General features: G+C 57.5%; 1 protein-coding gene across 2 annotated transcripts in view; it reads left to right on the forward strand.

Annotated features, from left to right (window-relative positions):
* COL5A1 (collagen type V alpha 1 chain) overlaps positions 1-27409 on the forward strand; it is a 207332-nt gene that overhangs the window by 58160 nt on the left and 121763 nt on the right. For both annotated transcript variants that reach the window (XM_030818145.1, XM_030818146.1), the window contains exons 3-4: positions 3054-3267; positions 4300-4462. In XM_030818145.1, coding sequence (XP_030674005.1) covers positions 3054-3267; positions 4300-4462 — 377 coding nt within the window. The remainder of the gene's footprint in view (positions 1-3053; positions 3268-4299; positions 4463-27409) is intronic.

Below are 27409 nucleotides of genomic sequence, written 5' to 3' on the forward strand. Positions count from 1 at the left end.
CTAAAAAATATACAAAAAATTAGCCAGGTGTGGTGGCGGGCGCCTGTAGTCCCAGCTACTCGGGAGGCTGAGGCAGGAGAATGGCGTGAACCCAGGAGGCGGAGCTTGCAGTGAGCCGAGACCATGCCACTGCACTCCAGCCTGGGCACAGAGCAAGACTCCGTCTGAAAAGAAAAGAAAAAAAGAAAAGAAAAGAGAAGAGAAGAGAAGAAAGAAAGAAAAGAAAAGAAAAGCTCTGAGGGAGTCCGGAGCCCACCCCTCAACTGTGACTTTTCTTGGAGAAATGAAACATGAAGTGTTTGACAGCCGACTCCCTCCTCCCAGAGTGCCCGGACAGCGTAGATTATAAAGTGTCAGCATCCCAGCTCATGTCATGACTCGAATGGGCCATCTCACAGTGACAATAAATCCATTGTTATTTTGCCAGGAGAGAGATTAATGTTAAACATAATTTATCCTTTCGGGTTTTATCTGAGCTGAGAAAATTTGTTACCATAGAGATTTCAAAACTTGCAAAACGGCATTTTAATGAGCTGCAGGAGATGGGGGTTCGTGGGCCTAGCGGTGCCTCGTGCCGGAGACATGAGCGTGCTCAACTCGTTCTTTGATCGTTTAAGATGGAAGAATGACTCTGGCACTCAGGGTGGCGGTGGGGTGGGGATGGGAGCCAGGTGGCCCTTTGCAATGAGAGTCAGGGAGTGGACTCAGATGGTGACTGTGCCATCTGCCCTGGGTGTGGACAGGGACCTGAGTGCTTCAGGTGAGACCCCACCTGGCCCTCAGTGCCCCATGTACTCCCAGGGACCACATGGGGCTGCCATGGTCCTGCTGGCAGCCTTGCCATCTGGGGTCCCCATGGTGGATGGGCATGGCAGGTGCCACTCCCTCGCCATAGGTGGGACCAGCTAAGGCTGTCATCTCCAGAGTCCCCCGCCCACATCCCCTCATGTGGAAGGATGATGCAAAGCCATAATCCCAGTGCTTTGGGAGGCCGAGGCGGGCTGATCACCTGAGGTCAGGAGTTCGAGACCAGCCTGACCAACATGGTGAAACCTCATCTCTACCAAAACTACAAAAATTAATCAGGCGTGGTGGCGTGGACCTGTAATCCCAGCTACTTGGGAGGCTGAGGCAGGAGAATTGCTTGAACCTGGGAGGCGGAGGTTGCAGTGAGCCGAGATCTCACCACTGCACTCCAACCTGGGCGACGGAACGAGACTCTATCTCAAAAAAAAACCCACAAAAAAACCCACAAAAAAACAAAAAAACAAAGCTGATGGCTTGCGTCTGGACGTGGGAGTCCTGAGCCAGTTCCTCCGTGAAACCTGCCTTTCCCAGATGGCCACGCCTACTGTCATCACCCCCACCTGGGGCTGTCCCCAGCTTTGGGGGCAGGGGCCTTGGCCAGGCCCACCTGGGGCCCAGTCTCCTGTGGGAACAGCTGAGTCATGGCTTGGAGCTGGTCAACACAGGGTGCCTGGCCACAGCTGGGCAGCCCCGTTCCCTGTCAAAGCCTTAGTGAGAGATTTGTGACTGCAGGATGAGCCTGCTGCTGTGGCAGCTTCCAGCGCTCACACAGGCTCTAGGTTGTCCTGTGGGGGCCTTGGAGGGTTTGCCTGGAGTAGTGGCCTCTCATTTTGCAGACCCTCTGGAGATCTCCCTGCAGCACCTTACAGAGGATGCAGAGGCTGTGACAGGCAGCAGTCTCCTCCCCCTGGGAAGCCTCAGGATGCTGTGGGATGAGGGGGCCTTCAGCGTCCTCTTCCTCCCAGTGTGGTACCTGCAGCTGTGCTGGAGTGACCAGGGGCAGAGGCGGTGAGGCTGCTGCCTGCCTTGCCACGATTTCGCCAGCAGAGGGTGCTCACGGATAGCCGCCATGCGGGTGCTGCTGCCGCACATCCAGACTCTGCTGCCCTATGGGGTCAGGGGCCTCTGGGCCACCTGGTTAACCTTTGTTCCCACTTCTAAAGAAGGGGTGGGTCTGGTAGTGGATTCACGATGGCTCAAGCCCACCCACCAGATCCCAGCCCTCCGTAGTGGTGCTGCTTGTGGGGCGGCTCCAGCAGCAGGTCCTGGGCCCCCTTCCTTGGCATGTCCCAGTTGACACCCTGCTGGGACGCCGCTCCTTCTGGCCGGTTCTGAGGAGCCCACAGCCTTAGGGCCAGCACTTTTGGCTGGTCCACCAGCATCAGTTAGCCGCAGGCCCTCCATCAGCCCCAGGCTCTTGGCAGAACTGCAGGTGGCCCAGGGTGAGAGCATCGCCGCCTTTGCCACCAGGATCGATGGACAGGAGGGGCTGGGGCTCCCGGTCGTGCTCATGGACGAGGGGCAAACACGTGGAGTGGGCTTAGGTGCTCGTGGCCAGGCCCGCCTGGGTCTGCCTTTTAATGACCTCAAATTGCTTCTGGAGGGTGTTGTAAGAGGTGATTCCTCCTGTTAACATACTAGGAAAATTTTTTTTTTTCTAATTTTAAATTTGGATTACATTCTTTTGATTAATTTCCACTTTTTCTCTGTTTTGTGACATTTCCACCAGGAAATGTCACAAAGTACAATTCTAGTGGCGGTTTGAGGCTGTTGCTTCCCTTCTCCCTTCCTCTCTCTGCTTCCTCCCTCCATCTCCCTCCCTCCCTCGCTTCCTTGCATGCTGAGCGGTGAGACCCCATGGAGCGTACTAAGACGCCTCAGAAGCAGCCTCCATCCAGAGGCAGCTCACAGCCCGAGAGGTTCTCCTGAGGGTCGACACACAGATGCGTTGAGGCGTAGGAGCTGAGGACAGGGTGTTGAGGGCTCCCAGCTGGAAGGACCAGTCGTGTTTCATGGAGTAGTTTGCATTTGCACTGAGTCTTGAAGGGGGCAGGTTTGGCCAAGTGGTAGCAGGGAAGGGCTGCAGGAGCAGTTTGATCAAGGGGCAGATGTGCAGCAGATGGCAGTGCCCCACGACGGGCAGCACAGCTTCCCGGGGCCCTGGGCTGGCTTGTTTGCAGAGAGCCATGGCTGGGTGTGGTTGGGGGGCTCCCCGACTGCCTTCTCACCTCTGTGCTCTGTTCCAGCGTCTGCATTTCCCGAGGACTTCTCCATCCTAACAACTGTGAAAGCCAAGAAAGGCAGCCAGGCCTTCCTGGTCTCCATCTACAACGAGCAGGGTATCCAGCAGATTGGGCTGGAGCTCGGCCGCTCTCCCGTCTTCCTCTACGAGGACCACACGGGGAAGCCTGGCCCAGAAGACTACCCCCTCTTCCGGGGCATCAACCTGTCAGATGGCAAGTAAGTGGGCACTTCTGGGCAACTGTCCCCCTGCTGGAGGGGGAATCAGGCCAGCTCATACCACTGAGCAGATGTGGGGCACAGTAGAGGACGTGCAGCAGCCGGTACTGAGACTCCCACGGATGCCGCAGCAGAGGAGACGGTGCTGGGCTTGGAGTCCTGAAACCTGGGTTAGGGTCTTGATTCGTCGTCTGTGGCTTTGGGGAGTCACTTCTCCTCCCTGGCCCTCCATTGCCCCTTTTTAAAGTGCACTAAAGCACATCAAATTCCAGCCTGTTTGTGTCAGAAGGGACACACGAACTTGTGAGGTTATACCCAACCTTTTCCGGAAAGGATTTAAGGTATCCTTCAAGGACACAGATGTGTTAGGAGTGGGAGTGAGCATGAGAAAAGGCGGGTCGTGCCAGCACGCTCTATTGGGTGCAGACCTCAACACCAGGGGTTGTCAGTTGCCTCCTTCATGGTCATCACGTGTGAGGTCATGCCTGACAATCTCCGAAGGCCTTCAATACATGATTTCTGAATTCTTCGCTAAGACTTTCAGACAGATCCACTCCTTCCACCGTTTCCCATCCACACCCGGTCTTCTCTGGCTGCCTGCAGTTTGCCATCGGGGTTCAGAGGGCACATGACGAGTGCTCTCATGCACACAGCAAAATACAACGGCTGCCACCCTGCCCTTTTCCCGATGGCTGTGACTGCACCGCAGGGACGGCGCTCCCAGCTCCTGAGCCGGTGCCGAGCGCTGCGCACTCCCCCTTCCCACTTTCACTTGGGCTCCTGGCTGGGCTTCCAGGGTTCAGACAGCCGTCCTTGTCTGAGGGATGAGGATTCTGGGGAATGAGTAGATCTCATGGCACGGGGCGTTGCCCTAGCTTGTCTGATTCCAGAGGCTGGGCCTTGATCTGCTCTGCCCCACCACGATCGTGCAGAAAGTGGGCCTTCTTCCTGTGTCTCGAGGAATTTGCAGCAAAATCGCTTGAGCTGGCATCTGTGATCCAAGCCCTGTCTTCACCATCTGTTTCTTTGCAGGTGGCACAGAATTGCTCTCAGCGTCCACAAGAAAAATGTCACCTTGATCCTCGACTGTAAAAAGAAGACCACCAAATTTCTTGACCGCAGCAACCACCCCATGATCGACGTCAATGGCATCATCGTGTTTGGCACCCGGATCCTGGATGAGGAGGTGTTTGAGGTGAGCAGGAGGGCAGACCGCCCCTCGTGCCCACCCAGGGCACTCCTGCTATGGAGCCACTGTGACTGCTGTTGGAGGTGGCTCCTCGGGCAGGGAGCGGCTGGTGGTCCACTGTGGTCATGGTCTCTGTTGGTCAGGAGCCTCTGCTGCCATCCTAAGAGATGTTTGTGGCTTTTGGAAATGGAGGGGCCAGAGCTGCTGTTGCCTGTAGGCCGTGTGGGGATGGCAGTGGCCGCCCTTGTCCCAAGGGCCCAGTACGTGAGTCTCCTGGATGCTGGCTTGGAAAGGACAGGGGCTTTATCCAGCCTCGTGCTGAGGCTCCTGGAAACCTGCACCCTCCTGCCCTCTGTATCCGAAGCCATCCTGGGACAGGGGCAGCTGTCCTCTGGGTGAGCTTGAAGGGCAGAGCTGGGCCACTGTGTGGATGTGTCAGGAAGACCTGTGCCGACCCAACTCAGGCTGGCCTCACTCCAGAGTCTAGCTGTGTCCAGCCAGGGGCTTTGCTTTCCTGGGGAATGCCTCAGAGGCTTGGGAGTCGGGGCCTGAGCTGAGTGGGCTCTGAGACCCTCACTTCAGCCCATGGAGCCCCTCATAGGTTGGGGTTCTGCGTGACAGAGCAGGAGAATGCCCCCCCCCAACACTGCCAAGAAACAGGTGGAGAGCCTCTGCAGGTGACCAGTGATCCCCCGCTGCCCTGGGTGGGGGCCTTGGAGTCACCAGGAGCCTGTAGAGGTTCCAGGGCCCTGCCTCCTGGGGTTGCTGGGGCAACAGCCTGCACAGGGTCCTGGATTCTGCCCTTCCCAAGGGCACTGCAATGACCGTTGCCCCTGCGGCTTGGGTTAGGCGGCAGCCAGGACCCCTCCACTGGGCTCCTTTGTCATTTCTGTAAGTTGGGTTTTGCGGAAGATTTGCTTTTGCACCCAGGACTCTGTGGCTGAAACCTGTTTGAGAGCCACTGGCTTACATGGTCTCCAAGGGCCATCCTGGCTCTGGGATTTCCTCCTCCAGGGCTGCAGAGATGGGACAAGTTAGGGCAGTGTCTCCTCCCTAAATCCCCGAGCGCTGCCATGAGCTCCTGGCTGTGTCTACACATCGGGTCTGCATCCAGCTGCCCCTGTCTCATGGCTGAGGTGGGGTCCCCAGGGCCATGTTTCTTCTCGGTGACTCAGGGTCACCAAACCAGACACCGTGTTGGCTCAATCTTGGTGGTCTGCCAAGGGCACGCTAGGGAGACATCACACGTACTGAGTTCATTTCTGCGTTAAAGGTAGCGATGTCTGCTCGTGGGGCCGGGCACAGTTGAACTGGCCCTGGGGTTTTGAGCATGTGAGAAGAGGGCAATTCTGAAAGTCTCGCCTTTCTAGAAAATCATGCTGGGGCCACGTAGTATGGCTGTGAACTGGACATTCAGCAGAGTGCTGGCCTCGGGGCAAGCCCACCTGGGCCGGACTCCCAGCTCTATCGAGTGTTGGATCTGGGCCTCGGGCAAGCTGCTCTGCTATTTCTCTGTCTTAGCGTCTCCGTCTGTAAAATGGGATCACAGATGTGGCTGCTTCATGAGCTGTGGCAAAGGTTCTATGAGGTTGAATGCAGTGACACAGCAGCACACTGCCTCCCTTATAGGAAGCCCTGGCTTAATGTCAAATTCAGTTGTTCTGGATATTAATCCGGTGTCAAGGCAGACAGAAAGGCAGGACACAGCCGCGCGGCCCAGTGCAGACAGCAGAGGAATGATCAGAGCAGCCACGTTCTGCGGAACAAGATGGGCCTGTTAGAAGGCCGGGAGTAAGTGTGAAGGTGGTGGAGATTCTGCTGAACCTGCAGCTGGCTCTGGGTCAGTTTCCAGGAAGCTGTAGCCTGGGGCTTCGGTACAGTAGGGCGGGTGCTTGGGTCCTGCCGGCACAGCCAGATTTTGCAAGTTATTGAGTCACACCCTCCGGGCACATTTCTGACCAGACCTGCCTAGGCGCCTGGAAGGAACTGCAGGCGCAGGAGCCGTCCTCAGCCAGGCAGGAGGCAGCTTCTGGGCTATTCTGGGGAGCTGGGGTTAAAAGCTGCCTTGGAGTCACACAGGCTGGGATCGAGTGCTGGTTTTGCCTCTTGCTGGTGGGAGGATCTAGGCAAAGCAGGTGAGATTGATGAGCTTTGAGACTCATTTGTAAAACATGGGTCACAGTAAGGCCACCTGCATGGCTGCAGGGGAGGTTCTGGGCTTGGCCTGGGCACCTGCTGGAGCCGCCCCCACCACTGCCTGTTGTTCTGTGGGTCGAGGCCCTGCCTCTGGATGGGAGGCCACACGGTGGCCTCGGGGTTTTTTTTGGAGACGGAGTCTCGCTCTGTCGCCGAGGCTGGAGTGCAGTGGCGTGATCTCGGCTCACTGCAAGCTCTGCCTCCTGAGTTCACGCCGTTCTCCTGCCTCAGCAGTGGAACTACAGGCGCCCACCACCACACCCGGCTAATTTTTTTTTTTTTTTTTTTTTTTTGTATTTTTAGTAGAGACGGGGTTTCACCGTGTTAGCCAGGATGGTCTTGATCTCCTGACCTCGTGATCTGCCTGCCTCGGCCTCCCACAGTGCTGGGATTGCAGGTGGGAGCCACCGTGCCCGGCCTCAGGGTTTTAATGTTTGTCATGCAGTCGCTTTTTTGTGCTGTGTCAAATCTTTGTAATTTCTAGTGTGTTCTGCTGTAAAGATTCAGGAAAAAGCTTTATTTTACCTTTAAAAAATTAGGATCCTAAAACAAATAGTGCTTCGTTGATATTCTAACTGAGCAGGAAAAGCTGTTTTCCCCAAAGCAGACATATGTGAAGAGTCCCTTGCCCCAGGGAAGCACTAGAAATCCGTGTTCAGGGCTGGGTTTGCATCCTGGCTCCACTGTTTCCCAGTGGTGAGATCTCGGGTGAGTTGTCTGACCTCTCCAAGACTCAGTTTCCCCGTCTGTAAAATGACAATAATAGTACTCACCACAGTTCTGTGTGTGTGTGAGGCACCATGAGAATTAATCCATGAAAAATGCCTATGAGTGGCCGACAGCAAACATGCCATAGTTTACCTACTTTATTACCAAAGGATGAAGGTAACGTGCAGTTTTCATAAGGAAATGGCTCTTGAATGGAGGGGGCTGTTTTCCTACCTCGGCCTGTTCTTCCGGGGAACGGTGCGGGTCTCACTCTGCAGCTGGCGCCTGGCAGGCTTCTGGTCGAAACAGTAGGTCACAGATAGGTTCCGAATTCTGTGTTTCTGGTGAGCCTTTTTTTCCTGTAGTGGAATTCGATTTGAGCCAGAGTGGCTGCCAGGAACGAGAGGTTTTTATTGACCGCAAGTTGTTAATGGTCTGGAGGAGGTGTTTTCCTAGCCCCAGAGTTTCCTGGCTGTTAGCTGTGCTCACGTTGGAAAATTGGACCTGTCTTTCTTAATGAAGTCCAGCAGGATGAGCGATGCCTTCAGCTGCCCCAAGCATCTTTTCTTTTTCTTTTTCCCTAACAGTGTGAAGAGGAAGTTCGGTGAGTTGGCCTCAGAGTCCCAGCCACCTTTTGTCTCATTGCAAGTGGAAGAGACTTTCTATTTCTTTTGAAGTAAAAGTGATTTATCTCTGCTTTCCAGCGGGCTCCGCGTAACGACACCTCCCATCTCAGCCGCTTGGCTGCTCTAGAAGGCTCTAAAGACGAGGGGCTGGCACTGTTGAGACATATTCCTCCAGCAGCCCCAATCTTCTCCTGGAAGGACAACTTCCACTCATTCAAGCCAATCTGTTCTGTGTTTAGAGTTGTACCGAACAAGGATTCACCAAACTCTAAGAGAGTTCATTTAAACAGGGACTGGCGTTTTTCCTGGGGTGTCTGTGGCCCCACAGAGGCCCCCTTTGTCCAAAGTGATGCACCCTTGAGGGACAGAGGGAGATAGAGACCCTCAGGGCCAAGACACATGTGTCTCCTGCAGCGCAAGGCCAGTGTTAACGGCTGGTGCTGTGCCTGCAGCCTCCCTGGGTACAGACACGGAGCCTGAGTGTGTGGCCTTCGCCGTGTCAGCAGCCCCCTGCGCCTGCAGACCAGGCCCTCACTGCCTCCCAGCCCCTGAGTCTGCTTCTAGTGGGGCAGCCTTGCCATGCAGGGGAGGTGGGACACTGCTGTCCCTCACAGAGCCACGCACGGAGGAAGTGATGGCCATGGAGGGCATTCTGCTGGCAGGTCCCCCCAGCCTTGGACTTCCTTCCCCGCTGGTGACTTGGAGCCCCGTGTCCTCATCTGCAAAATGGGGCGATAGGGCCAACGCTGTTGGATTTTGGCTTGGTGAGATCAAATCTGTGTTAGATGCGAGTACCTCCAAGGGCCGCAGGGAACCACCTTGTCCTGGGTCTTTGGCGGTGAGAGCTGCTCTCTGGCCCATTGTCAGTGGTCATCTGCCAGTGACAATGGGCCAGAGGTGGCCCGCCATCCACAGTGGCACTGTCATGAGCTGTCCCTTTTCTCAGCTTTTCTGGACTCCCCTTATGAATTCGATGCTGTGAGTCCTGTCGTAAAGATGAGACCGCTGAGCCTTCAGGAGGATGGAGCCGCTGAGAAGCCCATGGGGAAAGAACTGGCTGAGGGTCCCGCCAGCCCCAGCTAGGGCGAGTGCTCCGGGGTGCCTCCTGCCTGTACCTGCACCTGCCATCACAGCAGCCCCTCAGCAAGGTGTGGGTTCGCAGGCCCCTGTCCTCCTCCCCCGGCAGAGTCCCCCTGTGGAGCTGGCAGGAGATTCCCCCTGGCATGGGCTCTGTCTCCTAGGATGGGGTGGGATGGCCAAGCCCTCTCGTGCTGCCTGTTCCCAGGGCAAGTATGCCGGAGCTGCCTGGGAAGTTCATTGTCCTGGGAAGTTCTCATCCCAAGTCTTGTCCCTTCTGGATGTGCTGGTGCCCTGGGGCCAGCACTGGTGTCAGAGGAGGACTCAGGGCATTGCTCCCCAACCCCCAGGTTTCCGGAGGTGCTGGGCAGGCCCAGGGCCACTGTGCAGGAAGGGGAAGGCGGAGGGGCCGGGCCCCCCCAGTGCAGGAAAGTCTTTTTATCTCGGGCATAGTCAGGAATAAGCTTTGTGTTTTCGGAAACAGGGCCTCAGTGGCCAGGGAGAGTGTGAGGCATCCCGCAGAAGGTGGGGATGTGTGAGTTATCTTCACAGGCAAGGAGAAGGTGGATGGGAGAGCAGCCAGGGCCCACCCCCACTGTGCCCTGGAAGAAGAGAGTCTTGCTGCCACTTCACAGCTTGGGAAGCCAGCACCAGGGAGGTTGAGTCACTTGCCTAAGGTCACTCAGCAAAATGACAGCAGATTGGGACCTCAGAAATCATGACACAACTGTCCCCAGCCTGGAAGGGATCCCAGGGACCAGAGGCAGGAGACTGGACTCAGGCTGGCCTGACAGCACTGTGGGCCCCCGCCTGGCATTCTCTTCTCATAGCCCTCCCTGCACAGGACCTGAGGACCCTGGAGTCCCCTGGCCCATGGGGTCTGTGAAACCCTGGAACCTTCCAGGAAGAGCCAGCATAAGCTGTTAGCAAGGGCAGAGGGCCCAAGAGTGTCCCTCCTGTGTGTGACAGGTGACCTGGACCCGCCTAGCGCCTGTCCCAGCACCTTCCCCAGCCTGGGGTGGGCAGCACGGGGCTGCCTGGCTGCTGATCTGGAGGGCTCCATGCACCCCTCTAGAGTCTCACCTCATCCATGGGCCCTGAGCCGGCCAAGTGATCCACGTCAGGGAGGCTGGGAGGCGGGACTAAGAGGGGGCCTGGGGTGCCTCTGCCTTGAGGCCTGCCGTGGAAGGCCCCTCCTCTGTGGGCGAGCTATGACCAGGAGGGGGGCCGTGGAGGGGATGAGAACTGCCCCGGGGGATGGCCGGCCAGCGAGTTCTGGGCCAGGAGCCAAATGTGCTTTTAAGCTGTTGAAGGTTTCAAGGGGCAACAAGACCAAACAGACTATAAACTCCAGCTCTCCCTGCAAAACCCCTGGGTGCTGGCGGGAAAGTGATGGCGTCGGCTCCAAGCTCTAACAGTCCTCTATCTGTCTGCCTTCATTTCAGCCTTTGAAAAACACCAAGCGGTTTACCTAATCCCTGATTCCCTTTTTCCAGGGGCCTGGCTTTTCCACTGACATGTTCTTCCTGGAATTTCGCTCTCCCCGGGGCAGGAGTGGGGCCTGTGCTGAGGGAGCCTTTCTCAGCCATCCACGGAGGCGCCCCGGGATTCCTGCGCACGGGAACATCCCCCAGGGCATCAGGCCCTTCCGTGTCAGGGCCTCGAAGGGGAGAGCAAGGGGTTTGTTAGAGGCCCAGGTCCACGTTTGCTGTAACTTCCCAGGCTGGGGCCCTTGGAGCCTCTGGATCCTTCCAGAACTACCTTGTTGCTCTCTGGCTTGCTGACGGCTCCCTGGGCTGCCTGTGGGACACAGCAGGTAGGACTCAGGCTCGGGCCTAGCATGGCTCCAGAGCCCGCAGCCCATCACTGGGCAGCCGGGGAAGCCCCAGGGGAGGGAAGCACAGCCGTGAAGATGAGCAGACTTCCTGGCACACAGGCAGGCGAGACTGGGCGCTGAGCTGTGTGCGGCTGGTGGCTCCGGGACATGAGGGGACTCTGCTGAGGACCTTTCCTCCTGGTGGGGGGAGGGCTGCGGGGCTGGGAAAGCCCACCTTGCCGGACCTTCCCTGGGCCCTGCTGCTCAGCCTCCGCTTGATGAGCTGCGTTCCCCTGTGAGAGGACTGGGGAGGTGTCCGGGGAGGGAGGGCTTTCCCTGCCTTGGAAGCCGCCCAGAGGTGCACATCTCGGGGGCTGGCTGGGCCAACTCTGACTTGGGACACGAGATGGATGTGATGTGTGCACCTGGGCAAGGCAGGGCACTCCACCGCCTCGGGCAGCCCCAGGCACCTTGCTGTGTTGTCTCCGTGCCTCCATCCTCCCCGGCCACGTGGCGTGGATAGGCCAGGTGTCCCTCTGCTAGGGCTTCTTGGAGGCAGTGTGTGCCTGCCCCTCCCGAGTCCTGGCCCAAGTCCCTGCTGCTGCCTGGCCAGTGCGCCTGCCATTGCAGCTCGGAGCAACTCCCTGGGGGGCTCTGGTGCACCTTCACTGACACAGGACACTGTCACCCGTCTAGGTCCTTGGTCCAAGACCCGCATCTACCCAGCCCTGCTGTCTCCTTAGCATCCACTGGTGCTTTCTGTAGGAGCCACTTCCGCTGTCTCAGGCCACCTGTGTGGCAGCCAAGACCCCACCCTGGCAGTGCTGAGGCAGCCCCTGGCAGCGGAACACCAGCGGGTGAAGGGCAGAGGCCCCTTGTCATGTCTTCAGCTCTGTCCGCTTTGCTGAGACCTCCTCTTGCCTCTGGAAGGGACAAGGACATTGCACTCTGCATGATCTCCTGGGACTGCTGCCACCAATTGTCACAGCCCGGTGGCAAAACAGCAGAAATTTATCCTCTCCCAGCTCTGGGCCAGAATTCCAAGATCGAGGTGTGGGTGGGGCCGTGCTCCCTCTGAAGGTTCTAGTAGGGGACCCTGCCTGCCGCTTCCAGCTCCGGGTGGCCCCAGACACTCCTTGGCTTGTGGCCGTGTCACCCCAGCCTCTGCCTCCGTCTTTACACAGCCTCTCTCTTCCCCCTTTGTCTCTCCTCTGTGTGGCCCACAAGGACACTTGTCGTTGGATTTAGGGCCCACCCTAATCTAGGATGTTCTCATTTCCAGATCCTTCACTCCATCTGCAGTTATCTTATTTCTGGACAAGGTCACCTGTGGATCTAGATTCTGGGAGTTCCGACCTGGACACATCCCTCGGGGCCATCATTCAGCCACTTCCCTACACCAGCGTGGAAAAGGGGTTTTTCCTCTCTTAAATTCCCACAGAGCACATGTGCTTAAAAGTGAGCCTCTGGGCATGCATATTTGGGGCCTCTAGCCGAGGCTTCCGGGTGGGCTGCTGAGCTGTGCCTGGCTGAGGAGGGGCTGGAGGGCTACGCCTGGCTAGTGGGCGGTTGGCCAAGCCCTGCGGGCATCTCCCTGGTGCAGTAGGCAGCTGCCTGGCTGACTGGAGCCAGTGTGCAGTGTGGTATTAGGGTATAGTTTGGTATTGGGGTGCATTCTCATTTTCAGTTCTGGTCTAGGGAGGCCTGAGTGGTGAGCGAGTGAGGCCTGGACTCCTTCCTGCTGCAGGTGACTGGTGACCCGCCTGGCAGGTGTCAGTGACCCTGCTGGTGATCTGTGTGGCACCCAGCAAGGAGGGGTCCAGAGACCCCACCGAGTTGGGCAGGACCTGCCTCTTCCCATGTGCTGTGGGGCCTGGCCCCTCCTGCTGCTTGGCCCGAGGTTTGGGCTTCAGGTTTCTTCCATGGAAAATATGAGCCACAGACCCATCTCCCAGCCCAGACAGGAATGATGTCATCTTGGGAGCCGGCCTTATCCAAAGATATCTTGCTGGGCTGACGGTGGATATTCTGATCCACAGTTCCCAGAAGATGGCACCGAGGGGCTCCGGGAAGGGACCCATGATGCTGGAGGGTCTCTGGAGGGGAATGCCCAGGGCATGCAGGGCTGCGGTGGAGGGGGAGCAAAGGGGCAGGGCGTCCCCTGTGGGAGGGCCCATTGGCTGGGGGAGCCGCCCACCTGAGTGGAGGAGCTGCCATCAAGCGGCTGATGGGCGAGGGGGCCCACGAATGTGATGTCCTTCTTCAGCACCGTGGCCAAGGGGGCATCTGAGGGAGCCACGGCCAAGCCCCAGCCCTCCGCCCATCCTTCCCACGGCTTTGAGCCAGCCTGAACCTCAGTTTCCTCAGCTGGAAAGTGGGGATGTTAGGCTTGTGGTGCGGATGAAAGGAGGCAAAGCCGGTGTGGCCAGCCCCGTGGTCACTCAGCGTGGTGGCAGGTGCGCCGCTGTGTGCTGGCAGGCTCTCCTGCCGGAGCCTGGGATGGTGGCTGTTATAATGATGATGACTGTAGTTATAGTGATTGTGCAGTATTTTCATAGCATCGCCATCAGTGCCATTAACCCTATCTCATTGAAAGGGGTGTGAAGAATCTGCAAGCTCAGCGGGCAGGTAGGGGAGCCAGGACCCAAGCCTGCTCCCCATCGAGGTGCCCCATTTGTTGGCTGCAGTGGTGGGGGAGGGGCCCCGTCTGCTGGCTGCCGTGGTGGGGGAGGGGCCCGTTTGTTGGGTGCAGTGATGGAGGAGGGGCCCGTTTGTTGGCTGCAGTGGTGGGGGAGGGGCCCGTTGTTGGGTGCAGTGGTGGGGGAGGGGCCCGTTTGTTGGCTGCACTGGTGGGGGAGGGGCCCGTCTGCTGGCTGCAGTGGTGGGGGAGGGGCCCGTTTGTTGGGTGCAGTGGTGGGGGAGGGGCCCGTTTGTTGGGTGCAGTGGTGGAGGAGGGGCCGTTTGTTGGGTGCAGTGATGGGGGAGGGCCCCGTCTGCTGGCTGCTGTGGTGAGGGAGGGGCCCGTTTGTTGGCTGCAGTGGTGGGGGAGGGGCCCCATCTGTTGGGTGCAGTGTTGGGGGAGGGGCCCATTTGTTGGCTGCAGTGGTAGGGGAGGGGCCCTGTCTGTTGGGTGCAGTGGTAGGGGAGGGGCCCCGTCTGTTGGGTGCAGTGGCAGGGGAGGGGCCGTCTGTTGGGTGCAGTGGTGGGGGAGGGGCCCATCTGTTGGGTGCAGTGGCGGGGGAGGGGCTGTCTGTTGGGTGCAGTGGTGGGGGAGGGGCCCCATTTGTTGGGTGCAGTGTTGGGAGAGCGGCCCCTTTGTTGGCTGCAGTGGTGGGGGAGGGGACCACTTGTGGGGGCAGCCACATGGGAAGCCGGGAAGGGAGCTTCCACAGCTGGCTTCTGCCTTCCACGGCCATGTGCCTCTGGGCATGAATTGCTCGGTCAGCCCTTTGGTGCCTGGAAGAAGCCCGTGTGGGCCTGCAGAATCAGCTGCCTGGAAGAAGCTTGTGTGGGCCTGCAGAATCAGCTCGGAGGTCGGGTTGGCTATGTTTCTCCCCTGTCTAGGGGAGGCTGCCTGGCTCTTCCCCAGACCCGAGCAGACGGTCCAGGTGGACAGGCCGGTGACACCCCACTTGCAGGGCCTGGGTGCCATCATATAGACTGTGCGCCTGGGGTGTGGGGCTGTGTCCTGCCAGCCAGGTGTGCTAATGAGTGAGTCTTGATCCCAGAGCACATGGAAAATCCGTCTCAGAATCACTTTTCTGCCAGCACCCTCCGGTCTGTTTGAAGATCCAGCAGTTGGGAAGGGCTGCTCTGTTCTACCACTGCACCCCATGGGGCCCAAGCACTAGGCTGGATGGGGCACTGGGGACTGGTGCAGTGGGCACTGCTTGTTCAGAAAACCCAAGGCTCCGAGATGGAGGAGCCAGAGAGGTAAAGCCACCTGCCCAAAGTCACGCAGCTGGGAACAGGCAGGGCAGGACTTCAGCCCAGGCCTGGATCTTTCTGGGTTCTCCCATACTCAGGTGAAGAGGGGCAGGCCTTGGGCTCCCAGATGGGAGATCAGACTTCTGCCTGGGTCCTGTCTCCTTATTCTCATGACCCCTTCTTTCATTTCCTGATCCAAGTCCCCGCTCTTCAGTCACATCTCCTATGTCCCCTTTCAGCGTCTTGTTCTTCAGCCCCATAGAGCCACTGCCTGGCGCTCCCTGCAAGTGGGTGGCGCTGGGCCTGCGTCTTACACCCTGGACTCCTGGGCCTGTCTGTGAGTACCTGACAGGAAATGAACCCCCTTTACCCTGGCCGCCTTCCTGTCCCCCTCCTTCCTATCCCGCTCCTTCTCCCTCCTTCTTGTCCCCTCCTTCCTTCCCCCTCCTTCCTGCCCTCCTTCTTCCTGCCCCCCTCCTTTCCATCCCTTCCTTCCTGTCCCCCTCCTTCCTGCCTCCTTTCTTCCTGTTCCCCTCCTTCCTGTCCCCTCCTTCCTTCCCCCCTTCTTCCTGCTCCCTTCTTCCTTCCTCCCTCCTTCCTGTCTGCCCTTCCTCTTGCCTCCCTTCTTCCTATCCCCTTCCTTCCTTCCCCGTCTTTCCTGTCCCCCCTCTTTCCTGTCCTCCTTCCTGCCCCTCTTCTTCCTGTCCCCCCCTCCTTCCTGCCTCTTCTTCTTGTCCCCTTCTTCCTTCCTACCCCCTCCTTCCTGACTCTCTTCTTCCTGTTCCCCTCCTTCCTCCCCCTCCTTCCTGTCCCCCCTCCTTCCTGCCCTCTTCTTCGTGTCCCCTTACTTCCTTCTTCCCTCCTTCCTGTCTCTCCTGATTCTTGTCCCCGTTCCTTCCTTCCTTCCTCCTTCCTGTTCCCCTCCTTCTTATTCTCCCTCCTTCCTGTCCCCCTTCTTCCTATTTCCCCTCCTGCCTTCCCTCCTTCCTGTCCCCCTTACTTCTTGTCCCCCCTCCTTCCTGACCCCCCTTTCTGTCCCCCTCCTTTCTCCCTTACTTCTTCCTGTTCCCCCTCCTCCCTTCCCCTTCCTTCCTTTTCCCCCTCCTTCCTGTTCCCCCTCCTTCCTTCCCCTCCTTCCTTACCCTTCCTTCTGCCCTCCTCCATCCTGCCCCCGTCTTTTCTGCTTCCCTTTCTTCTTGCCCCCATCTTTCCTGCCCCTCTCTGGCCCCAGACCCTGGCACTTCTCATGTTCAACCCTAAGTTGCTGCTTTTTGTTTAAATGGCCCCACCCTGTTCTCTGCTGGGGTTTCCTTGACGGCGGGGACCAGGTCTCCCCTGGATGCCTTTTTCCAGGTGCCCCCAGCCCATACCTATCCTGGCTCCGTCTACAAACCCGTCCTCCAGAAGGGCCTGTGGGTGACCAGGCTGCAGCCGGGGACTCCCAGCACTCCTGGAGCTCTGGACTCTCCAAACCAGGCGTGATTCCCGCTGTGCTCCACGGCTTCTCTCCAGAGCCCTGGCTGCCTGCCGTCCATGCCTCTGGGAGGCTGTGTGTTTCGAAATACTTTTTGGAGCTGAGAAGTGCAGGTTTTCCTGCGAGCTAGCCACGTGGCCTCACCCTGCCCCTCTCATGTCCGATAGTGAGTTTTACCCTAGAGGCAGTCTGAGCCACACCACGTGGTCTTCTTAGCAGGATGCCTGAGCCCCACCCCACTGGCTTCATGCTGTCAGGGAGGCTGGGTCACAGGCCCATTTTCTCACCGCAGGGTGTGATGGTGGGGAGCGTGTGGAGCAGCCTGGCTCCTAACATCACCCCAGAGTGCTCCTCCCTCCCGGCTGCAGCCACAGCAGGGCTGTGTGTGCTCCACAGAGAAGTGCAGGTCCTCCTGACGATGGTTGATTTGCAGAGACACCCGAGAGTCGCCATCTGTCACCGTCCCCATCATAGGTGCAGTCACCTTACTCTACTGGTTGACAGAATGAAGACTCAGAAGATCTTTCAAGTTGAGACTATGTTCTGGAACCGAGGAAATGAAATTCAATCAGGATAAACGTGAGCTTCTGCACTTGGGTTCAAAACAATTGTACAAGCGCAGGGCCAGGAGAAGCGGCAGTGAAGTGTTTTATATGAAAAAATCTTAGGGGTTTGTGGGTGTCACACCTATTAACGATCATCAGTGTGGTGCGGTGGCCACAGGAATGCACGCTGTCACAGGGGGTGTTAGGGACAGAGGGCAGGGTGATTTCAGGTCTGGAAACTGTGCTGAACGGAAGCTGAATAGAAAGAACTGGGGTCTGAACCCGGGACAGAGAAGGTGGGTGGAGTGGAGAGTGGGTGGCCCCAGTGTGGGGTCTTGTCCAGAGGAGAGGGGATGAGACCATGGCAGACTGAGACCAGTGATGGGATGTGAACCTTGTAGCAGCCACCTTCTCCTCCTCCAGGCCCAGCTCTGAGCAACCTTCTCCATGACGCTGTCCTTGACCTCGCAGGCAAAGTCTGTTGCTCCTGTGCTGCCTCCCAAGGCTTCTCCCTTGAGACTTAGAGTCAGAGACACAGATTTTTTCATCTTTATGTCCCTAAGACTTATCAGAGAGATGCAAAAAATACTGGTTGAATGAACAAAAGAATGAACAATCAGAGCCGGTTGCCTTCCTGCAGGCCTTCATGCTACAGAGGCATGTTCGGGAAAGGCTGGTGAGCCTTTCTCAGGGATCCAGGACGACTGATGGTGGTGGTGGTTGTGGCGGAGGAGGTGGTGGTAGTGATGATGGTAATAATGATGCTGATGGTGGTGGTATTAATGGTGAGTATGATGATGATGATAACAGTGGTGTGGTGGTAATGGTCATGATGATGGTAGTGATGGTGGTGGTGAAGGTGATGGTGATGTTGATGGTGCTGGATATGCCGATGATGGTGATGGTGGTTGTGGAGAGGTGGTGATGGTGGTGGTGAATGTTATGATGGTGATGATGATGGTGTTGGTGGTGATGATAATGGTAGTGGTGATGGGTGATGGATATACTGCTGATGGTGATGCTGGTGATGGTGGTGATGGAGGTAGTGTTGGTTGTGATGATCTGGTAGTGTGGTGGTTCTATGGTTTTGGTGGTCGTGGTGGTGGTGGAGGTGATGCTGGTGGTGGTGATAGTGAAGGGGATGGTTGTAGTGATGATGGTGATGGTGGTAGAGGTGATGGTGGTGATGGTGATCCTGGTGGAAGGGGTGATGGTGGTGGTGGTGGTGGTGATGATGCTGGTGATGATGATGCTGGTGATGGAGCTGATGGTCATGGTGGTGGTGGTGATGCTGGTAGTGTGGTGGTACTATGGTTTGGTGGTGGTGGTGATGCTGGTGATGGTAGTCGTAGAGGTGATGGTGGTGGTGGTGATGCTGGTGGTGGTGATGGTGGTGGTGGAGGTGAGGTGGTGATGGTGATGCTTGTGGAGGTGGTGGTGAAGGTGATGGTGGTGGTGGTGATGGTGGAGGTGATGCTGGTGGAGGTGGTGATGGAGGTGATTGTGATGGTGTGATGCTGGTGAAGGTGGTGGTGGAGGTGATGGTGGTGGTGATAGTGATTCTGGTGAAGGTGGTGGTGGGGGTGATGGTGGTGATGGTGGTGGTGGAGGCAATGATAGTGGTGGTGGTGGTGATACTGGTGGAGGTGGTAGTGGAGGTGATGGTGGTAGTGGTGGTGATGCTGGTGAAGGTGGTGGTGGAGGTTATGGTGGTGGTAGTGGTGGTGATGCTGGTGAAGGTGGTAGTGGAGGTGATGGTGGTGGTGATAGTGATTCTGGTGAAGGTGGTGGTGAAGGTGATGCTGGTGGTGGTGATGCTGGTGAAGGTGGTGGTGGAGGTGATGGTGGTGGTGTGGTGGTGATGCTGGTGGAGGTGGTGATGGAGGTGATTGTGATGGTGTGATGCTGGTGAAGGTGGTGGTGATGGTGATTCTAGAAGGGGTGGCCTGCCCGGCCACACCTGTGGGTGTTTCTCTTTGGGTGGGACGAGAGACTGAGAAAAGAAAGAGACACAGAGACAAAGTATAGAGAAAGAAAAGTGGGCCTAGGGGACCGGCACTCAGCATACAGAGGACCCCTGCCGGCACCAGTCTCTGAGTTCCCTCAGTATTTATTGGTCATTATCTCTACCATCTCAGAGAGGGGGATGTTACAGGACAATAGGGTAATAGTGGGGAGAGGGTCAGCAGGAAAACATGTGGACAAATGTCCCTGTATCATAAACAAGTTTAGAAAAGGTGCTGTGCTTTGATGTGCAGGTACACAAACCTCTTGGTGCATTAAGGAGCAGTATTGCCGCCAGCATGGCTCACCTCCAGCCTTAAGGTGGTTTTCTTCTATCTCAGTAGATGGAACATACAATCGGGTTTTACACCGAGACATTCTATTGCCCAGGGACGAGCAGGAGACAGATGCCTTCCTCTTATCTCAACTGCAAAGAGGCCTTCCTCTTTTACTAATCCTCCTCAGCACAGACCCTTTATGGGTGTCAGGCTGGGGAATGGTCAAGTCTTTCCCTTCCCACGAGGCCATATCTCAGGCTATCTCATGGGGAGAAACCTTGGACAATACCTGGCTTTCCTAGGCAGAGGTCCCTGCGGCCTTCCGCAGTGTTTTGTGTCCCTAGGTACTTGAGATTAAGGAGTGGTGATGACTTTTAACAAGCATGCTGCCTTCAAGCATTTGTTTAACAAAGCACATCCTGCATAGCCCTAAATCCATTAAACCTTGAGCCGACACAGCACATGTTTCTGCAAGCACAGGGTTGGGGCTAGGGTTACAGATTAACAGCATCTCAAGGCAGAAGAATTTTTCTTAGTACAGAACAAAGTGGAGTCTCTTATGTCTACTTCTTTCTGCATAGACACAGTAACAGTCTGATCTCTCTTTCTTTTCCCCACAATTCTGGTGAAGGTGGTGATGGAGGTTATGATGGTGGTGGCGATGCTGGTGATGGAGGTGATGATGGTGGTGGTGATGCTGGTGATGGTAGTGGTGAAGATGGTGGTGATGCTGGTGGTGGTGATAGTGGTGGTAATGATGTTAGTAGTGTGTTGGTTCTATGGTTTTGGTGCTGGTAGCACTGCTGGTGGTGGTCATGATGCTAGCAGTGTGGTGGTTCTGTGGTTTTGGTGCTGGTGGTGGCCGTGGAGCCTGTGCTAGTGGATGCTGATTGCTATGGGCAGTGTTCTGGTGCAATCCCGTTTAGTCCTCTGCTCCGTAAGGTAGATCTTATTATCCTCTTTTATCAACAAATGGAGGCCTGGAGTAATTAGTCATATGCTGACATCCTCGCAGATGACAAGGGAGGGACCCAGTGCCCAGGTCTCCTGTGCTCAGTGCCTCCCCTGTGCCATTCTTCTCTGGGCAGTGCTGCCAAGGGTCAGGTGGCTTCCTTCTGGGGAGCCTGGACCGAGTGAATGTCCCCTGTGCTCAGCGATGCCCCGTGTGCCATAAAACAGTGTCTGCAGGCCCGCTGCTCCGAAAGTCCGGATGTGGAGAAGGAAGGAGCAGCTCAAGCATGCACTACCCGAGTCACAAGTGCAGGCCTTTGTGAGGTCGCCACCCTTTGGATGGCGAGTCTTTGAGGAGGTGGACCCACACCCTTTGGAGAGAGCAAGTCTTTGAGGAGGTGGACCTGCCCCCCAGCCCCTGCCATTGGTGCTGCCATTTCGTCCCTTGGTCTAGAGATGAGGTCCCCTCTCCGAGTTTGCTGAGCTGACCCTTTAGTCCCTGTGGCCAGCTTCAGGGTGTGCATGAGGCTGTGACCTGATCATGCCCCTTCTCTGCACCCATGCGGCCCGCCTCCATGATGGAGACACAGATGTGTCATTTCGCAGCCTCGCACCCAGAGCTGTTGTGAGTAGACTTGACCCTACACGTCTTGGGCTGGTGGCTGCAGGTGAGAATTGGACTGGGACTGGAGGCAGTGAGTGAGGACGTGGCGGGGATAGCAGAAAGTAATTTCCGACGACATGAAAATATTTCTCTAACACTCTCGTTAATAGTGTGAAACTCGTTCTCACAGGTGCTGTGAAAACCATGGAAAAAATTATTTAGACCTCACTGGCTTGGGGGCATTTTGTTTTTCCATTTTGTATGACTCATGGATGAAAAATATCAAAGCGAGACTGTAAATGTGACTGGTTTGGGCCCATGGCAGCTGGAATGGGGGAATCTGGTGGTCTCCTATGTGCGCAGTGCTAAGGACGTCAGGGAAGTGGCTCGTGGAGAAGGGGCACTGGTGGCGTCCGGCCAGGCTGCTCTGGCCGTGTCTGTCAGAATCCGCCCGGCCCGGCGGGAGGGAAGCCCTGTGCAAGAGACTGCTGATGATGGCACCGTACTTGCGGGGAATGCAGTCATGTTCTTAGCTCCTGTTTGCAGAGCCCAGGGCCGGACTCCACGCTCCCAGCAGCCTCTGGGGCCAGCGTTGTTCCATCCCCTGCTTCAGAAGGGGAAGCATGGCTTAACGTGGTTTGCGAACACACCTGAGATCACTCAGCCAGCAAGGGGCAGGATTCGGTTGTGGGCCCAGGTGAACCCAGCTCCAGGCCCTAGCACTGCCCGTGGCTCTCTCAGCCTCTGTCCCTCCCAGTTGGCGTGTTAACTCAGCTGGGCTGCGTTTTGCATGGGAGGTTGGACAACGTGCCCGCCTGCCGGGACAGGGGAGGTTTGTGGCAGGGCCTGGCAGCGGCAGAACAATCTCTCATGGACAACATGCTTGCTGACTGCTTCTCCCACAGCCTCCAACAAGAAGGGTTTGTCTTAAATAATTATTTGTGTCTCTCTGTTTACCAGCACGAAGTGCTCTGGCTAAAATTAGATGATAAAATCTGCAGGACAAGCAGAGTGCTCAGCTGGGATTCCTGTGGAGCCTGTTTCGGTTGAACGAGGAGGGGGCCTGGGTGCCAGGCAGTCGTGGGGGGCTGGCTCAACCCAGGGATGGGGGCATTGGGTTGAAAGGAGTCCACGATTAAATGGCAGAGGAGGCACTGAGCATACGATTAGAGGGGGCAGCATCATGAGAAGCAGCCCGGGCTGGGGGCCACGGCCACGGGAGCCTCTAATTTGGTGAGCCCCATGTGTCCCGTCTCCATGGCCCCAGGCTTACGAGGCTCTCCAATGAAAACTTTGCAATTTCCTCAGCTCACAACAGAAACGCAGCCTGGATGCGGTCTCATTAGCAGAAAAGGCAGAACTGATTCTCTCAGCAAAATGCTCCCGTCTCTGCCAGAGCCAAGGACAACATCCTCCCGCCGTGGCCGCCGACCCATCTTCCGTCGAACGTGGCCGCCAATTGCGCCGTGGGCAGAGGCTCTGCAGCAGAGCGGAATGGCCGTAATGACCCCGGCCTGGTGGCGGAAACTTCCAGGGCACTTTAATGACCTGGCAGGGGGCAGAATCCAGGAATGTAAAGGGGGAAGCAGTGGTCAGTTGTCAGAGCGAGGAATGGCATGAAAACGGCTGCCACCTGCTTCTTTGGGCAGCCACAGGGCCAGCTGTCTGGGGCCGCTGGTGCTGGGTCTTGGCTTTGAAAGTTAAACAGAGTGGTTCAGGGGCTCAGCCGGGGGAAGCCAAGACGTGGAACAGGAGAAGCCTGAATCTGCCAGGCGAATTGGGCAGGTGCCTGCCCCTGCTCCTAGGGCTGTGTGGGCGATGGGACAAGGTTTTGGGAACTGGGAGCCCACGGCCGTTCTGTGTGCAGGATGTGTGACTTGGCATGATGTCCTTGACTCCAAGGTGGGCAGCTCTGGGGTGGGGACTGTGGGGGCCGCAGGCAGAGACTCAGGAGCCCCAGTCAGCCCTCCTCCCATATGCCCTGTGAGAGTGGCGCTGCCTCTCAGACCCTCCATTGCTGCATCTGTGAAATGGGGATGGGAGAGTGGAAAGGAGACCTTGCCTTCCTTCTGGGGTGGGGGGGGCACGCTGCAAGAATGGGAGTAGGGCCAGACCTGTAAGGAAAGTCCCTTCTGCCGAGGCGTGAGGTAGGGCTGGGAATTGGGTCAGTGTGAAACACCAGGGTCTTTCCCGAAGCGTGCCGGGCACAGGCAGTGCACACTGAGGATATCTGACATGTCAACACAACCTGTCACGTTGGAGCGGGGAAGTGGGGTGGGCTTAGGACAAGCAGCCTCAAAGACCTGTGGGCTGTTCTTGAGGGAGGGGACTGAGTCCCAGGCACCTCGGGGCCATCTCCAGTGCTGTGCCAGGACCCATGTGTGCCATACACATGCGTGCCTATTCACATATGCACACAAGGCATGCCATACCATATACATATGCATAAAAGTGCGTGCATGCACCCATGTCACACATACACATGCATGTATACTGTGCACACGACATACACATGTATGTCATACACTCACACCACACACATGAATGCAAAACACGTGTGCACAGTACACATATGGCCTCCTGCATGCGTGTGCACACCTGCATCAACACGGTACTGGACACATGCACGTACACATAGGTATGCACGCACACACAGTCACACAACACACCAGGCAACCCCAGATCCTGGCGCTTGGCCTGCAAGCGGGCCGTGGGCCTACAAGTGTGGGGTTGCTGGCTGGGCTTCCCTGCGTCCAGTGGGTGTTTGGCCCTGCAGGAGGGCTGGAAAACAGCATGAAGAGGACAGCAGCAAGTGAGACACAGCACCTCACACGCTTATCTCATGGCCAGGGCAGGACAGGGGCAAGGCGGCGCATCATGCTCCATATCCTGGGTGGCGATCGGCCTCCGCCTTTCCAGGGCAAGGGGGCGGCTCAGGAAGGAGGTGGCTGCCATCGTTGGTAGGAGGGACAGAGGGATGTGGGAGAAAGGGAGCAACGGAAGGGTGGTGGAGGACGGGGGCGTGGTGGCTCTGAGGGGAAGGTCGGAGGCAGTGACACCTGGTTGCCCTGCTCCAGGGATTGCTGCGTTGGGGGTGGCCATGAACCCTGGCTGGCGCATGCACCCAGCCCAAGCCACCTCCCCCCCCCACCCCCCCAAGCCCAAGCAGGGGCTGCCCACCAGCCCCTGGCCCTCTGTTTCCAGGCCGCCAGCACCTCCCGCCAGCCAGTGCTGCGCAAGGCTTTGCCAGGAGAGGAGGCTTCGTCGACCAGTTTTCCTGGTCTGTAGTTTGGAGCTTGGTTTCGTATCACAGGATGCAGTGTGAAAATGCTCTCAGCATACGACATGAAGTTATGATCCTAGTTTTGTACTGGAAAGACAGTGTGTGCCAGATTATGGCGGCCAGGGTGGGCATGCCCTCTCCAGCACACTGGGGAGTGGCTGCCGGAAGCCCTGGGTTGAGAAGGATTCCGAGGGCACCGGGGCAGATCTCTGCCTAGGGCTTTCTTGAGCTTCGGGCAGAGCTGTGTGTTTGATCCACACAGCCTGGAGGGGGTCAGGGGAGGCTGAGATTTCCTGTGATGAAATGGGGAGACTGTGGCTCCCAGGGGCTGGTTGCCTGGCTGGTAGGTGGCTGGGCTGGACGTCTCCACATGCTGACACGGCTTCCAGAGAGGAGCCGACTCTGAGTGAATGTTCCAGAAGGAGGAGTACAGACTCAGGAACTGCCAGGGTACCACTGACAGAAGGACGGACGTCCCCGCATCCACGGCTGCTTTGAGGTCTGTGAGGGGCGGCTCCAGTCCTGGCCGCATCTTAGAATCTCATGAGCATTTATGGCTCCTGAATCCCAGGCCCCCCCAGACCCACCACATGGAGTCTCTGGGGGTGCCAGTGTTCCGCGGGTGTCATCTGCTGGGTAGGACACAGTGTGCGGCTGCGCGTGAGTCAGGGAAGATGCCTCTCTCCACCCTGGACCCATCACTTCTTTCATCAGTGTTGGACACGGGTCTCAGGGATGCAGGAGGACTTCAGTGTGGCCCTCACTGTCTCCATCCAGGACCCCCCATGATAACCCTCCAGAGCCCCCTCAACTGTCCCCATCCAGGGCTGTCAGGTTTCCCCCCCATGGCACCCCCATACAGGGCTGCCCAGGACCCCCCATGACCCCATTAGGGCTGTTCTGTGCCTCTCGTCACCCCATGGCACCCCATGACTGTGTTTGGATCCCATCACTATCTCGTCTGTGCTCTGAACAGTGGACTAGCCACCAACCCACAGCCGTGAGGGCAGAGCTGGAAGTCCCATGCACCTGGGCCTCTGGACTTGCAGGAATCAGGTGGCCCCAGGCGTGGCCCAGGGCAGAGGCAGGTGTCTCACTGGAGTCCTGCAGGGTGGGTTACAGCCTTTCCCTCAGCTTCTGCTCCTCCTCCTCCCAGTCCTTGTGGGGGTGCAGACATCACGGAGCCCTCTTCTCAGCCCTGCCTAGAAGGTGGCACAGAAGCAGCGATAGCTCGTGCAGCCATGGGGCTGGCCCGTGGGAGGTTGCTGGGCTTCAGGGGAGGCATCTGCTCTGGCTTGGAGCCTGGAGCATATTCCTCACTACGGCCCCATCTGCCTGGGGTCCCGCAGAGAAGCTCCTGCTCCTCGACAGCCTTGCCGGGCACCCAGGTGTTCAGGGTCCCCTCCCTCACCTGCATGTGTAGGGAAGAAGCAGTGGGTGGGCTGGAAAGAGCCCTGGGCCAGGACCCAGGTCTAGAGCGACCCTGCTTCTGCAGGACTCTGAGCCTGAGCCTTAGCATCTGCGCCTCGGTTTCTCCTCCATGGGGGTGGTGTAGGGCTGGGCAGACCCTTGCCCTTTGGCAGTGGTGCCCACAGAACACACTGGCTTTTTCTAGTGTGAAAATCCACCTGAGGATTTGGTGGGGAAATGATTCGAACGAAGCATGTGCATTTGCAGAGAAGGGGGCACTGGAAGTGAAGGGGCCTCATGCCCTGTCCTGCTTATTGTCTGTTCACTGCTGCAGTCTGGGGATGTGGTGGGCAGCCCACAAAGCAGGGCTAGCTGAGGGCCAGGTCAGCCTGGGATCAGAGTGCAGGGCACCTGGGGACACCTCAGGCTTTGTCCCCCTTTGTGGGTGTTCATTACCTAGCCTTGGGCCCTGATGGTCGTGCAGGTGTGCCTGGGTGCTGTGTGCCCACATGCCCTGAGACCAGTGCCAGCGCCTTATGCAGGACCTGCAAGGTATGGCCGCTGTGCTGGACACCCTGGGGTACGGGGTTGTGCCAGACACACCCATGATCCGAGGAGCCTGGGGCTTCTGGGGAAGCAGAGCTGGATCCAGGGGTGCATCAGGGCCCAGCACCACAGCTGCCCCTGAAGGCCCCTGAGGCTTCTCTTCCTTCTTTGAAGTGCCTTTGGAGAATATATATTCAGATGTCAAATTGCCAGCTGAAAGGAGAACATATTTTATTTGAACTGGATGAAATTTGATCCAGAAGTCATGTTGCTTAATAAAAGTGTGTGGTTTTGATTCACTGTTCCTCCTTGTCTGCTGGAGAATTTGAAACATGGGCCAGGAGCCTCTAGCATCCAAAGATGGGGGAGAGAGAGAAGGAAAAAGAGGGAGAGCGAGGGAGAGGGAGAGGGAGAGGGAGGTGGGGCAGGTGGGCAGCTCTGCTGGCCTCGGGGTGGAGAGTGGGGCATCCCGTTCGAGGGTTGGCGTCGGGGAGGGAAGGTGTGAAATGCTGAGGGCTGTGCTCATCAGGGTCCCACTCTTGCTTCCTCCTCAAAATGCCTCCAGTTTGCTGTGATGGGGTCTCAGGGGCAGGGGGCAGCAGCAGGTAGCTGTCCTCAGTCACTCCCCGTCCCCGTGCTCTGTCCCTTTGTGGGCCACAGCCCCCGAGGTGAAGTCCGGAAGGAGAGGAACCGGTCACCTAGCACCCTCCTCAGCCCAGCAGATGCCCCAGCCCAGGGAACAGGTGCAAGCTCAGCTCCTGACGACCGCCAACCCTCAGCTGCTTCCTGCACCACTGTCCTGAGGCACCACTGAGGCATCCTGCGGAGAGGAAGGACCCGGGTTGGAGGGGCCTCGGCGGTGCTGTCCATGATGTGGGGTGATGCGGGGGGTTACAGTCCCTGAAACTTCAGATGAGGCAGTACGTACATGGCAGCCAGGGACGCCCCATGCTCTGGACCTGATGCCTGCGGGAAGAGCACCCGTCTGTGTGCTGCTCCATCTGTTCTGAGATGTGGGGACAGGGGAGGCAGGGCTGGGTCAGCTAGTGTCAGGGGCCCCGCTGCATGCATAGGCTCCAGGTCCTGGCCACTGCTTCTGTGGCTCTGCAGTTGGGGCCAGTGATGTCTCCTGTCCCAGCCTCTTCTATCTGTTAAATGGTGGTGACAGAAATTTCCCTTGTGAGTCCTGAGTCCTGCAAGGGAATGGGTGCTGGCGTGCACCCAGGCACCGGGCAGATCTCAGAACCCTGGCTGCACCCTTCTGGATGGGGCGAGGCAGAGGCAGGTGGGCAGAAGGGCTGTGGCCGGGCTATGGCGCAGTTGTGCCGAGAAAGGTGGGTCCGTCTGCCTGTGACCCAGAGGCAGGTATGGATGTGGATGTGTGGCTGAAGTCAGGACACCTGGCAGGGCTGCCTCGAGAGTTGGATGGGCTTGGGGAGGGTTCTGAGCTCCTCGCTCATCATTTGAGGTTTTTAAACACAAGTTGGGGTCACCCACGGTAGCCACAG

Source organism: Nomascus leucogenys, chromosome 8, assembly GCF_006542625.1.
Source record: "Nomascus leucogenys isolate Asia chromosome 8, Asia_NLE_v1, whole genome shotgun sequence".
NCBI classification, from domain to species: Eukaryota; Metazoa; Chordata; class Mammalia; order Primates; family Hylobatidae; genus Nomascus; species Nomascus leucogenys.